Source organism: Nanorana parkeri, unplaced genomic scaffold (genome assembly GCF_000935625.1).
Source record: "Nanorana parkeri isolate BGI_ZX_2015 unplaced genomic scaffold, ASM93562v1 scaffold19, whole genome shotgun sequence".
Classification (NCBI taxonomy): domain Eukaryota; kingdom Metazoa; phylum Chordata; class Amphibia; order Anura; family Dicroglossidae; genus Nanorana; species Nanorana parkeri.
The window spans coordinates 3,107,511-3,119,284 of NW_017306287.1; the positions used below are offsets into that span (position 1 = coordinate 3,107,511).

The following is an 11,774-nucleotide window of genomic DNA, read 5'->3' on the forward strand; positions in this document are numbered from 1 at the left end:
CCCACCCCCCCCCGAGCTTTTCTGGAACTCAACTAAAAAAATGTGGATTTTATAAAGGACATCTTGAAATGGTAATTGTGCCAATGCAGTATCCTAAAAGGTTCACCCTTTTCTCTTGAATTCCTTATACAATTAAAGGTGGGCTTTCTGTGCCTAGGTGCTCCTGTGCCTACAGGCCCATAGCTGTATATCTGTGAGACACTTTTGCTCTCTCACTGTTAGTCTGGAGTGAAATTTGATGATTTCAGTCCCTTGCTGCTCACTGTTCTCCTTGCTGGAGAGAAAGCTGTACCTGAGGACCTGCAGTTCAGAGAGCTTCCTGTTTCTGTATCTTTTATTCAATGGAACTGTGCTTTCACCACTTCTCCGGCAGCTTCTTGAATATTCCACCACCAGTCATTAGATCACCGGTCATTGGGGGGCAGCCCTGATATGAAGAGCCAAATCCCTGGTGACTAGTCAGTAATGGGGGAAACATCAGGTGCAGGGAGATCACTGGTAATACTGGTGACTAGTCAGTAATGGGGAAAACATCAGGTGCAGGGAGATCACTGGTAATACTGGTGACTAGTCAGTAATGGGGAAAACATCAGGTGCAGGGAGATCACTGGTAATACTGGTGACTAGTCAGTAATGGGGAAAACATCAGGTGCAGGGAGATCACTGGTAATACTGGTGACTAGTCAGTAATGGGGAAAACATCAGGTGCAGGGAGATCACTGGTAATACTGGTGACTAGTCAGTAATGGGGAAAACATCAGGTGCAGGGAGATCACTGGTAATACTGGTGACTAGTCAGTAATGGGGAAAACATCAGGTGCAGGGAGATCACTGGTAATACTGGTGACTAGTCAGTAATGGGGAAAACATCAGGTGCAGGGAGATCACTGGTAATACTGGTGACTAGTCAGTAATGGGGAAAACATCAGGTGCAGGGAGATCACTGGTAATACTGGTGACTAGTCAGTAATGGGGAAAACATCAGGTGCAGGGAGATCACTGGTAATACTGGTGACTAGTCAGTAATGGGGAAAACATCAGGTGCAGGGAGATCACTGGTAATACTGGTGACTAGTCAGTAATGGGGAAAACATCAGGTGCAGGGAGATCACTGGTAATACTGGTGACTAGTCAGTAATGGGGAAAACATCAGGTGCAGGGAGATCACTGGTAATACTGGTGACTAGTCAGTAATGGGGAAAACATCAGGTGCAGGGAGATCACTGGTAATACTGGTGACTAGTCAGTAATGGGGAAAACATCAGGTGCAGGGAGATCACTGGTAATACTGGTGACTAGTCAGTAATGGGGAAAACATCAGGTGCAGGGAGATCACTGGTAATACTGGTGACTAGTCAGTAATGGGGAAAACATCAGGTGCAGGGAGATCACTGGTAATACTGGTGACTAGTCAGTAATGGGGAAAACATCAGGTGCAGGGAGATCACTGGTAATACTGGTGACTAGTCAGTAATGGGGAAAACATCAGGTGCAGGGAGATCACTGGTAATACTGGTGACTAGTCAGTAATGGGGAAAACATCAGGTGCAGGGAGATCACTGGTAATACTGGTGACTAGTCAGTAATGGGGAAAACATCAGGTGCAGGGAGATCACTGGTAATACTGGTGACTAGTCAGTAATGGGGAAAACATCAGGTGCAGGGAGATCACTGGTAATACTGGTGACTAGTCAGTAATGGGGAAAACATCAGGTGCAGGGAGATCACTGGTAATACTGGTGACTAGTCAGTAATGGGGAAAACATCAGGTGCAGGGAGATCACTGGTAATACTGGTGACTAGTCAGTAATGGGGAAAACATCAGGTGCAGGGAGATCACTGGTAATACTGGTGACTAGTCAGTAATGGGGAAAACATCAGGTGCAGGGAGATCACTGGTAATACTGGTGACTAGTCAGTAATGGTGGAAAGATCAGGTGCAGGGAGACCACTGGTAATACTGGTGACTAGTCAGTAATGGGGGAAAGATCAGGTGCAGGGAGATCACTGGTAATACTGGTGACTAGTCAGTAATGGGGAAAGATCAGGTGCAGCGAGATCACTGGTTATACTGGTGACTAGTCAGTAATGAAGGAAAGATCAGGTGCAGGGGGATCACTGGTAATATTGGTGACTAGTCAGTAATGGGGGAAAGATCAGGTGCAGGGGGATCACTAGTAATACTGGTGACTAGTCAGTAATGGGGAAAGATCAGGTGCAGTGAGATCACTGGTTATACTGGTGACTAGTCAGTAATGAAGGAAAGATCAGGTGCAGGGGGATCACTGGTAATACTGGTGACTAGTCAGTAATGAAGGAAAGATCAGGTGCAGGGGGATCACTGGTAATACTGGTGACTAGTCAGTAATGAAGGAAAGATCAGGTGCAGGGGGATCACTGGTAATACTGGTGACTAGTCAGTAATGAAGGAAAGATCAGGTGCAGGGGGATCACTGGTAATACTGGTGACTAGTCAGTAATGAAGGAAAGATCAGGTGCAGGGGGATCACTGGTAATACTGGTGACTAGTCAGTAATGAAGGAAAGATCAGGTGCAGGGGGATCACTGGTAATACTGGTGACTAGTCAGTAATGAAGGAAAGATCAGGTGCAGGGGGATCACTGGTAATACTGGTGACTAGTCAGTAATGAAGGAAAGATCAGGTGCAGGGGGATCACTGGTAATACTGGTGACTAGTCAGTAATGAAGGAAAGATCAGGTGCAGGGGGATCACTGGTAATACTGGTGACTAGTCAGTAATGAAGGAAAGATCAGGTGCAGGGGGATCACTGGTAATACTGGTGACTAGTCAGTAATGAAGGAAAGATCAGGTGCAGGGGGATCACTGGTAATACTGGTGACTAGTCAGTAATGAAGGAAAGATCAGGTGCAGGGGGATCACTGGTAATACTGGTGACTAGTCAGTAATGGGGGAAAGATCAGGTGCAGGGAGATCACTGGTTATACTGGTGACTAGTCAGTAAAGGGGGAAAGATCAGGTGCAGGGGGATCACTAGTAATACTGGTGACTAGTCAGTAATGGGGGAAGGATCAGGTGCAGGGAGATCACTGGTAATACTGGTGACTAGTCCTTTTCCTCTGCTTGCCTTTTTGGGCCACAGCTTCCACAGTACATGTGCTCTTTAAAGACCAAAACCACACAAATCTGCTGCTTCAATGTCATGTGGCTGCTGGCAAGCTGAATTATATCGAATTGGCTTATTATCTAGCAGGACATCTCCACCAAATTTTACAGAGTCACCCATCTTCTACAGTCATGAAAAAGCTAAATGAAGGAGTGACACCTTCCTCATGTCACATTCTTTATGATAAACAAAAATCTTCCAAAAGATATCCTGTTACAGCCTTTTCCCATTACAGAGTATAGATAATTGATGACTTATTATTCACGCATTCTTGAGTGAGAGAGCTTAGTTAAAGCCGAGCTTCAGTCAAAACATTTTATTTTGCATATGAACGGACAGAAAAGAACAGGCTGCAATAAAAACATTGTCAGAAGTTGTAACCCGTCCTCATTTTACCTGCCCTATGTGTGCTTGTTGGAGAACCTTCACCTTACTGTCCCATGAGTGACACAGAAAGTAATAATAACCTGGGATCGAGAAGAAAGAAGGACACCGCACCAGTGATTTCAGAATCCAGAGAATTTAGTGGTGTGCTGGTATGTGTAATCTGCAAATATACCAGCAAGCATGCCTGTATCCACACCATGGGTATGAAGAAATGACTAACTCAGTCACGAAACGCGTTACATTGGGTGTTCAATAAATATTACTTTTAATAAGAAACCTTCGTTCTTCTGGATCAATCATTCCTAAATACTTGGGTGCCCCTGCTACTGTTTTTATATACCCTTCCACATACTACTGACCACTCCCAAGGTCTATCATGAACCACCGCACATGGGCCCCCCTGGAGCATTAAGAGTGGCCTCCAAAGACCTGCATGGAGACAGACGTATTGGTTGTGTACACCATTCCCGTGGTCATCTGCAACCTCACCAGGTGTGAGGTTTTTTTATACGTTTAAATAATTCAGATTAAGCACCCATATATTATATTACTACACTGTTAGGGTTATATTGTATGATTTGTTCATCCACCCAGCATAACAATCACCAACTGTCCAGCCTTGGGCTAGTCTGAAGTTTTTAGGATGGAATTTATGTTTAGAAGAGACCAAGAGGGCCTGAGCGAAAGGAGAAACCCGTTGATATAAAACTGCACCCTAAATAGATCATTGAAAACTGCAATTTGTTTTGTAAATAAGCTTATTGTACATATAACACATAAAACATCAGTTTAAAAAGTATAAAAAAATAAAAATGACCCACACCCATTACAGTTTCACTTTAAGAGCATACCTGAGGTTAGTGCAGTACTGTAGCTGTGGCAGGAAGTTTTGCACAAGACTGTAATTAAGACACTGGGAAAGGTTTGTTTCTTGGGCACAGCTGCGTGATGCCCTAAGTAAGAAAGCAAGGGCACAGCAAGCCAAAGGGCTCAATTTCCTGCTGAGTGTTCCAGTCTTCAGCGCCTCTTCCACCTTGCAGATCACCTCTGTGTAGCCCATCTCATGCAAGCAGCACATTAAGTTCACCATTCCACAGGAGATTGTCTTGCTGGCACTCAGCAAGCTCTGCAGGTAGTCCACTATTTGCCCACGGTGGCTGCTTAGATCTTCCTTGTTTGGCAGGCACCCGACCAAAATCCTAATGACCTGTGAAGCCATGAGGCCAGAGAGGAAGCGGAGGAAGATGGACAGGTGAGCTCCGTCAGTTTGTAAAACCCGCTGTGTTGCACTTTTGTAATGGTTTAGAAAGCCCAACTTGGGCCAAGAAACTCCTCCCTCAGCAAAGAGGTCGAATATGGCACGTTTGGCGGCAGAATAGTAGTGGATGGCTGCCAGGAACTCCTGCAAAAGGACGTGGGGGAAACAGAAAGCTGAACAGGAAGGTGAATTCTGGGGCAGCAGCAGCCGACTACAAAGGCTGCCTGGTAATATTGGGGTCTCAATCCCACAAGATTTTAAATCTGACTCGTAAAAGACCGTCCGTCTTCTAAGCAATCCCTGAAACGCCAACTTTCCTAAGTTGCCAACAGTTCGTCGGGCACTGTTTGGTTGCTCTATTCCCTCTAAGTCAGTGAACTGAGCTTTGAGATACCAGGAGAAGATGGTGGACAATGTCATAGGTAGGGAAGGATATGTAGAGTCATGGGCATGAACTGCAAATCCAAGAGATACTCCTATGATGTGGCACAAGGTGGGAACAGAACACAAAGCATTTAAAGAGCGATGACTTTCTAGGTGCCCACAGATCCTGTCCACTAAGCCATTGGCATCGTGTAGAAACTGATCCATATACTGCTTGATTTCACCTGATTCAAGTCCAGATATTTCCGTCATTCGATCCACAAGCCCCCCAGGAATCATAGCTGCAGCTCCCGGCCTTGATGTTACCCACACAACGATGTCAGGCAGAAGGTTTCCTCGTAAGATGTTGGTAATGAGACATTCAGGGGGAAGTTCTTTCTGAGGATCAGTGCTAGCTATTGAGTCAGAGAAGTCAAGTGGAGCTCGAAGCTCATCTAAGCCATCCAAAATTAGAAGGGAATTGGGAGGTGGCACTGAATACCTGGGCCAAGCAATCCGTATTAACTTCTCCACAGAGAGACGTTCAAAGACGTTTAACTCCCAGAGGTTCAGGGTCAGCAAACAGGGGATGTTAGTGCAGAGCTCACCCCGTGCCCACTTCTCCACAAACAGCCTCACCAGCGTACTTTTACCAGCTCCTGCCACTCCTACAGTTAAGGTGACACGTGGAGGAAGGCTGACCCTCGACAGCGGCATCAACAGTTTTTCTAGGGGCAATTTTTTGGGGGTACCTCTCCCAACCTGGCCTAATTCCAGCTGCACAACGTCATGTTCTTGAAGCTGGGCATCCGTAAGGCCTTCAACCAAGAGGAGAGAGTCTAACTGAGCTAGCAGTGGGTGCTGGTCATATTTCACACTGTCCAAATGTTTCTTCACCAATGGATCTGTTACAAAAAAAAAAAACTGTCACATTAAAGGAACAAAACAAAAAAAATCCCTTGTCATGTTGAGCAACAAAATGTGTACATTGGATTTAATTAATAACAATTTCTTGGTACAGTTTTTGTACAAGTTATGATTTCTGACAGTCTCCTCTCCTCCATAATCTTAACTTTATAGATCCTAATCATTAAGGTCACACCCACAACAATGTCATACCATAAAGCAAGTATGTCACATACTTCACATAAAACGTGCCGTCCTATCAAAGGTTTGTGTTGGCCCCCTTATTTAGCTTCACTTATGGTGTCTGAGTCTGATGCTATAGCTTAGCGTTAGAGGTCTCCAGAAGTCTGAGAGTTGCTGCTCTACTAACTGCCAGTCCCAACATACCGTCTCTTAAAGTAGTATTTCACTCTTACACTTTTTTCAATAATGTATCCAGGTCAAACAAATATACATTGTCCAGCAAAGTATTTCTTAAAATATTTGACCAAGAACTTATAGTCATCATGCTTCTGAACTGCTCCAACTCTTTCAGCTCGACTTCCCTGAACTTCTTGTCCATTACAAGATCACAAGGGATAGAGCAGTATCCAGCTGACCATCTACTAACTTAGAGAAGGGAGGAAAGGATGAGTGGGGAGCGGAGAACAGACGAGTGGCTTGTGGCCAGTGGCCGCTGTCAGAAAGCAATGAAAACAGTGGGGGATTGCTCCATCCATGTTATATTTTCTTAGTTCAGCTGGCAGGTTGAACAAAGAAAATATATACATGTATACCCGGCTTAAGCAATGCCAAAAAAATAAGCCAATATGAAGATTTCAGAAGCATAATTGCACAATTATAATAATTTAAGTCTAAATATTCGTTTTTTACTACTTTTCTACTTCTACTTTACTACTTGACAATCTGTGACGGGGTCTCTTTAAATTGGACAAATAATCTAACATGTATATTAATATACACCGTCAATGCTGTAAGTACCAGTTAATCAAAATCCATGGAACCTTACATTCTTCTTCAGCAATCTATTGCAATCCTGGACTGGTCAAGTGATCCCTGCTAAATGGAAGAATCTTAGGGGGATGTACACTATATCACCAAAAGTATTGGGCCACCCCTCCAAATCATTGAATTCAGGTGTTCCGTGAACTTTCCTTGCTACTAAATATTCCACGGTCACCTGTTAGTGGTATTATAACAATAATAAATATAGAAATGTTCCGTTAGACTTACCGGTAACGGTATTTCTAGGAATCTTCCAGGACAGCAACCTGAGAGATGATTGGTTCCACCTTCTACAGGAAACACAATTAGCATAACAGTTAAAAGCCCCTCCCCTTCCCCTCGTACCTCAGTTGTGATAAAAGTAGACTACCACCCCAGTAAACGAGTGATAGGCAATTCCCTTCTTAACCAGGGGAGGGGGGCCTCAGCTCCAATCGCTCACAGATGTCCTCTAATGGTGTAATCAGACCAGCAAACAGATCTGTGCAACACTTCTTAAATAGCAAAGCAATAGCCTCCAATCTTTATCGATCTATAGGCCTCCTCGGTATAAGGTGTCAATGCCAGGATCGTGTTGACCAAAAAAAGAAAGCAAACACCATAGTGCGTACCATCCAAACCATCACTATTGCTATATTTGGACATTTTTGCAGATTTATGAAGATTTAAAGACTTTACACCCGATTGATTTTTTCCACTGACATTTGTTTGAGTCACGGTATTATAACAAAGTGGAAGCAACTGTGAACAACAGCCATGTAAAATGACAGAGCGGGGTCAGCGCATGCTGTAGCGCACAGTGCGCAGAAGTCGCCAACTGTCTGCAGAGTCAATAGCTACAGACCTCCAAACTTCGTGTGGCCTTCAGACTGGAGAAACAACAGTGGGTAGAGAGCTTCATGGAATGGGCTTTCCATGGCCGACCAGCTGCATCCAAGCCTTACATCACCAAGTGCACTGCAAAGCGTGGGATGCCGTGGTGTAAAGCACACCGCCACTGGGCTCTAGAGAAGTGGAGACGTGTTCTCTGGAGTGACGAATCACGCTTCTCTGTCTGGCAATCTGATGGACGTGTCTGGGTTTGGCGGTTGCCGGGAGAACGGTACTTGCCTGACTGCATTGTGCCAAGTGTAAAGTTTGGTGGAGGGGGGATTATGGGGGTGGGTTGTTTTCCAGGGGTTGGGCTTGGCCCCTTAGTTCCAGTGTTAACTCCCATAGACACACTCCTAAATCTTGTGGACGCCTTCCCAGAAGAGTTGAAGCTGTTATAGCGGCAAAGGGCGGAGCCAACTCAATATTGAACCCTACGGACTAAGACTGGGATGCTATTAAAGTTCATGTGCGTGTAAAGGCCGGCGTCCCAATACTTTTGGTAATATAGTGTATGTCAGGAAATGGTTGAGGTAGAGGCTCTGATTGGTAAAGCTCTGTCTGAACCGTCTCTTTACATTATTCTGCAAGACCATGTGGCACAGTCTGGGTATCAGAATAATACCACCCTTCCTTGGTTAACCTTGTTTACAAAATATCAGAAAGATGTCCCCTTATGTCCAGTTCTGGTGGCCACATAAAAATGAGTGGAAATTCCCCCAACTGGGGAACACTGTCAGGGTTATTCACAAAAGGGTGAAGAGTTTGGAAAGGGCAGGAGAGGAGAACAATCTAGGACAACATAGCTGAACTGGAGAATTTTTCCAAATCTGCTATGTTGTCCTAGATTGGTCACTTCTCCTGCCTTCTTCAAGCCCTTCACCCTTTTGTGAATAACCCTGTGTGTTTCAGGAATGACCCAGGCAGAAATCAAAGTTTTGGTTGTAGTTCCAAACTTGCCAATCACATTCCTATGACAGACAAAGCTGGTGACCCACCATAATGACGTATGCGCAGGTAGATGGAGGAGCGGCTGTGTTCAATGCAGGTCTGCAGCCCTTGAAGATACCAGCGACCCTTTCCTCCTAGTGTGTCCATCAGGGTTTCAGCCCGCTTGTTCAATGGTGTCAGTTCCTGAAGACGTCGGATCTCTTCGGCGTTGAGCATCTCCATCTCCTGCAGCTTAGCCATAATCTTCTGTAGGGATTCCGGACTGGCGCTGGACGCCATCTGCCTCCTGTACCGGAGGATCCATAGGCCTGATATAGGGGAGAGGAGACAATTACTAGAGGTGAAGAGGGATATACACTATGGGCCAAATAATGTCAAGCCAAATCAATAACATCTCTAAAGCTGATCACAAACCCGCCATTTTTTAATTCCAACTCAGAAAAAGGCATCTATCACTAGACAGCCCATCTACATACCTTCCATGTCATTGTTTCAAAACACCATGAGACTTCAGGTTGTTCAAGGTCCATGTCATCTCCAGGATAAGGAAAGGAGTGGACGGACCCCTCCTGACATCATCTGGGTAGAGCAGAATCTAGTTCAGAATAAGATACATTTTACATACAACGATCCTATCTTCAGAAATCTTTGGTGGTGTGATGATCATGGTGTCATTTGCCTTCTGTGACTGTCAAATAATCTACCATGTGAAGAAAACTTGATGCAAACTGGGCACTTTTATTTGGGCATATGATGAAATACACATTCATAAAATCTTGTACATTAAAGCAACTCATCAGATCCAGAGATATAAGCCATGCTGGTGAAGGTATATGGAAGTCTTTAGCAAAAAATGTTGAGACTAGACCACCTACCTAGTGGGTTCATTGATCAATAGGAACATGCTGAGGAGAGAGCAGAGTGATGAAGAATGAGCTCATCAGTCTGCTGCTTCTCCTCTCCTGTCCAGTCACAAGCTGGGGGAGGGACAAGACTTATAAGTGTTGCTTAAAGCAGTACTGCGAGTCAATTTTTTCTCAACTCTTGCAGTGGGGCTACCACCACACTACACTGCAAGGGTTAAGTGCTCAATTTTGTCTAGGTGCTAATATAAAAACACATACTCCTCGATCGTTGGAGCCGGAGACTTGCTCCAGCCTTGCTACCTCTCCGCTGCAGTGGTCTAAGGTCCCCGAGTCATCACGTTCTATATATAGAATGTAAGGATGCAGAGGGACATGATACTTACAAAACTGCATTCACTGATTTGTTTTTAATTATCTACCTGAAGTTCAATGAGAGAAGTTTAGGATTGTTTTGTACCTTGTCTTCCTAAGGACCTTCCACAGAAATCTCAGGACAAATAGAGCTGCCAGTCAACTCCAATGTAAAAGGGGGGGAATATACCAAAACTGGAACAGACAGGGGGGGAATATACCAAAACTGGAACAGACAGAATCTGAAACAACTCTGCATGACACCCAAGCAGCTTCCAGCTTTCATTTTCAAAGCTTAACTGAACAAGCTGAAGATAGAAGATAATTGGTCACTTTGCACAGCTGCCCTAGATTCTGTCTGCTCCAGTTTTGGTAAATTACTCCTGTAGTCTTTTAAACACACGTCGAGCCTGCGCTCCTCATCACCTGAAGAAGTATTAAACTTATTATTACTGTCTGTGTCACCGTCTCTGACCACTGTCACCAAGACAGGAAGTGACAGGAAATCTGAAATGTTACAGTTGTTACAAGAGCAGGAATACAGAGGAAATATTGCGATGGGGGATTCCTTCTCACTTCCTGTTGTATCTCCTGGACATGGAGTAAAGAAATGTCCCCCAACAGGACAGAAACAGCAACAAAACAAGAACAAAGACAACTGACGGGACTAAGCCATTCAATACTCCATCAAGAAAAAAAATAATCACACAATAAAGTATGTAATGATTCATGACACCAAGACGTGTGATAAGATCAGTTTTCTAAGTAACATTATCTGAAGATGTAATAAAGGGGCTAATGAAAAGAAAAGATAAAAGGTTTTGGTTGTAGATATGTTTCACCGGCATACAGACAATACACTATATTTGTAGTGGCAGAACAGAGCGGACCTTTACCCCCTTTCACTATTAATCACATCAGCATGCAGCTCTGCATGCTGATATGAAATCATTTTACATTCATTAGTTAAACATATTTTACCTTTACTTACAATTATTGTTTTTACACTTCCTGGTCCTCTTGGGCATTAGTGATGCAATGTGCCCAAGGGTTACATCCTGGAAAGGTTACATCGGCAGAGCATTGCTGGGAAATCTCATCTGTCATCTCAGGAGATCTCATGGAAAGGCATTTTTTACCCCTGAGATGATGTGCATGGTTATATATCCTAGTCACATGTGCCAGAGTTCCAGGAAGTAAAGGGAGATGGCTTCATCTGCCCTTAGTAAAAGTGGCCACTGTGAGAAGAATGGGGAGGAAAAGAAGCCTGCAATTATCTAGAAGTGTGTGTGTAAATCAGGGGTAGCCAGCTGTGGGGAAACGACAAATACTATCATGCATCTGCCTCAGTAGGACATGCCTGTGGCTGTTGGAGACTTGCAATGCCTAATGGGACCTGTAGTTTCATTACAGCTGGAGGGCCGCAGTTTGGCTACCCCTGGTGTAGATTGTCATTACTAAACATTTCTAAAGGTGGGTTATTTGTCATCTCAAAGATCTGGGTGAAGTTCTGCTTGAATTGGTTGTATTTACCAATACTTAGATTTGTTACACACAATACATATTTGTTTTCAAAAACATTGTGACTTTTAATTAAACTTCTTCTCTAAATGATTGAGATAATGAAAGCAAAGGCGTCCCAAGGCGGGGTGTCACCCGGACCAGCCACCG

At 44.3% G+C, this 11,774-nt stretch overlaps 1 protein-coding gene across 1 annotated transcript in view; it reads right to left on the reverse strand.

Annotated features, from left to right (window-relative positions):
• NLRC3 (NLR family CARD domain containing 3) overlaps positions 1 to 11,774 on the reverse strand; it is a 33,248-nt gene that overhangs the window by 15,866 nt on the left and 5,608 nt on the right. The window contains exons 2-4 of the mRNA XM_018562002.1: positions 9,363 to 9,465; positions 8,934 to 9,194; positions 4,385 to 6,059 (exon numbers count right to left, since the gene is read on the reverse strand). Coding sequence (XP_018417504.1) covers positions 4,385 to 6,059; positions 8,934 to 9,194; positions 9,363 to 9,369 — 1,943 coding nt within the window. The 5' untranslated portion in view covers positions 9,370 to 9,465. The remainder of the gene's footprint in view (positions 1 to 4,384; positions 6,060 to 8,933; positions 9,195 to 9,362; positions 9,466 to 11,774) is intronic.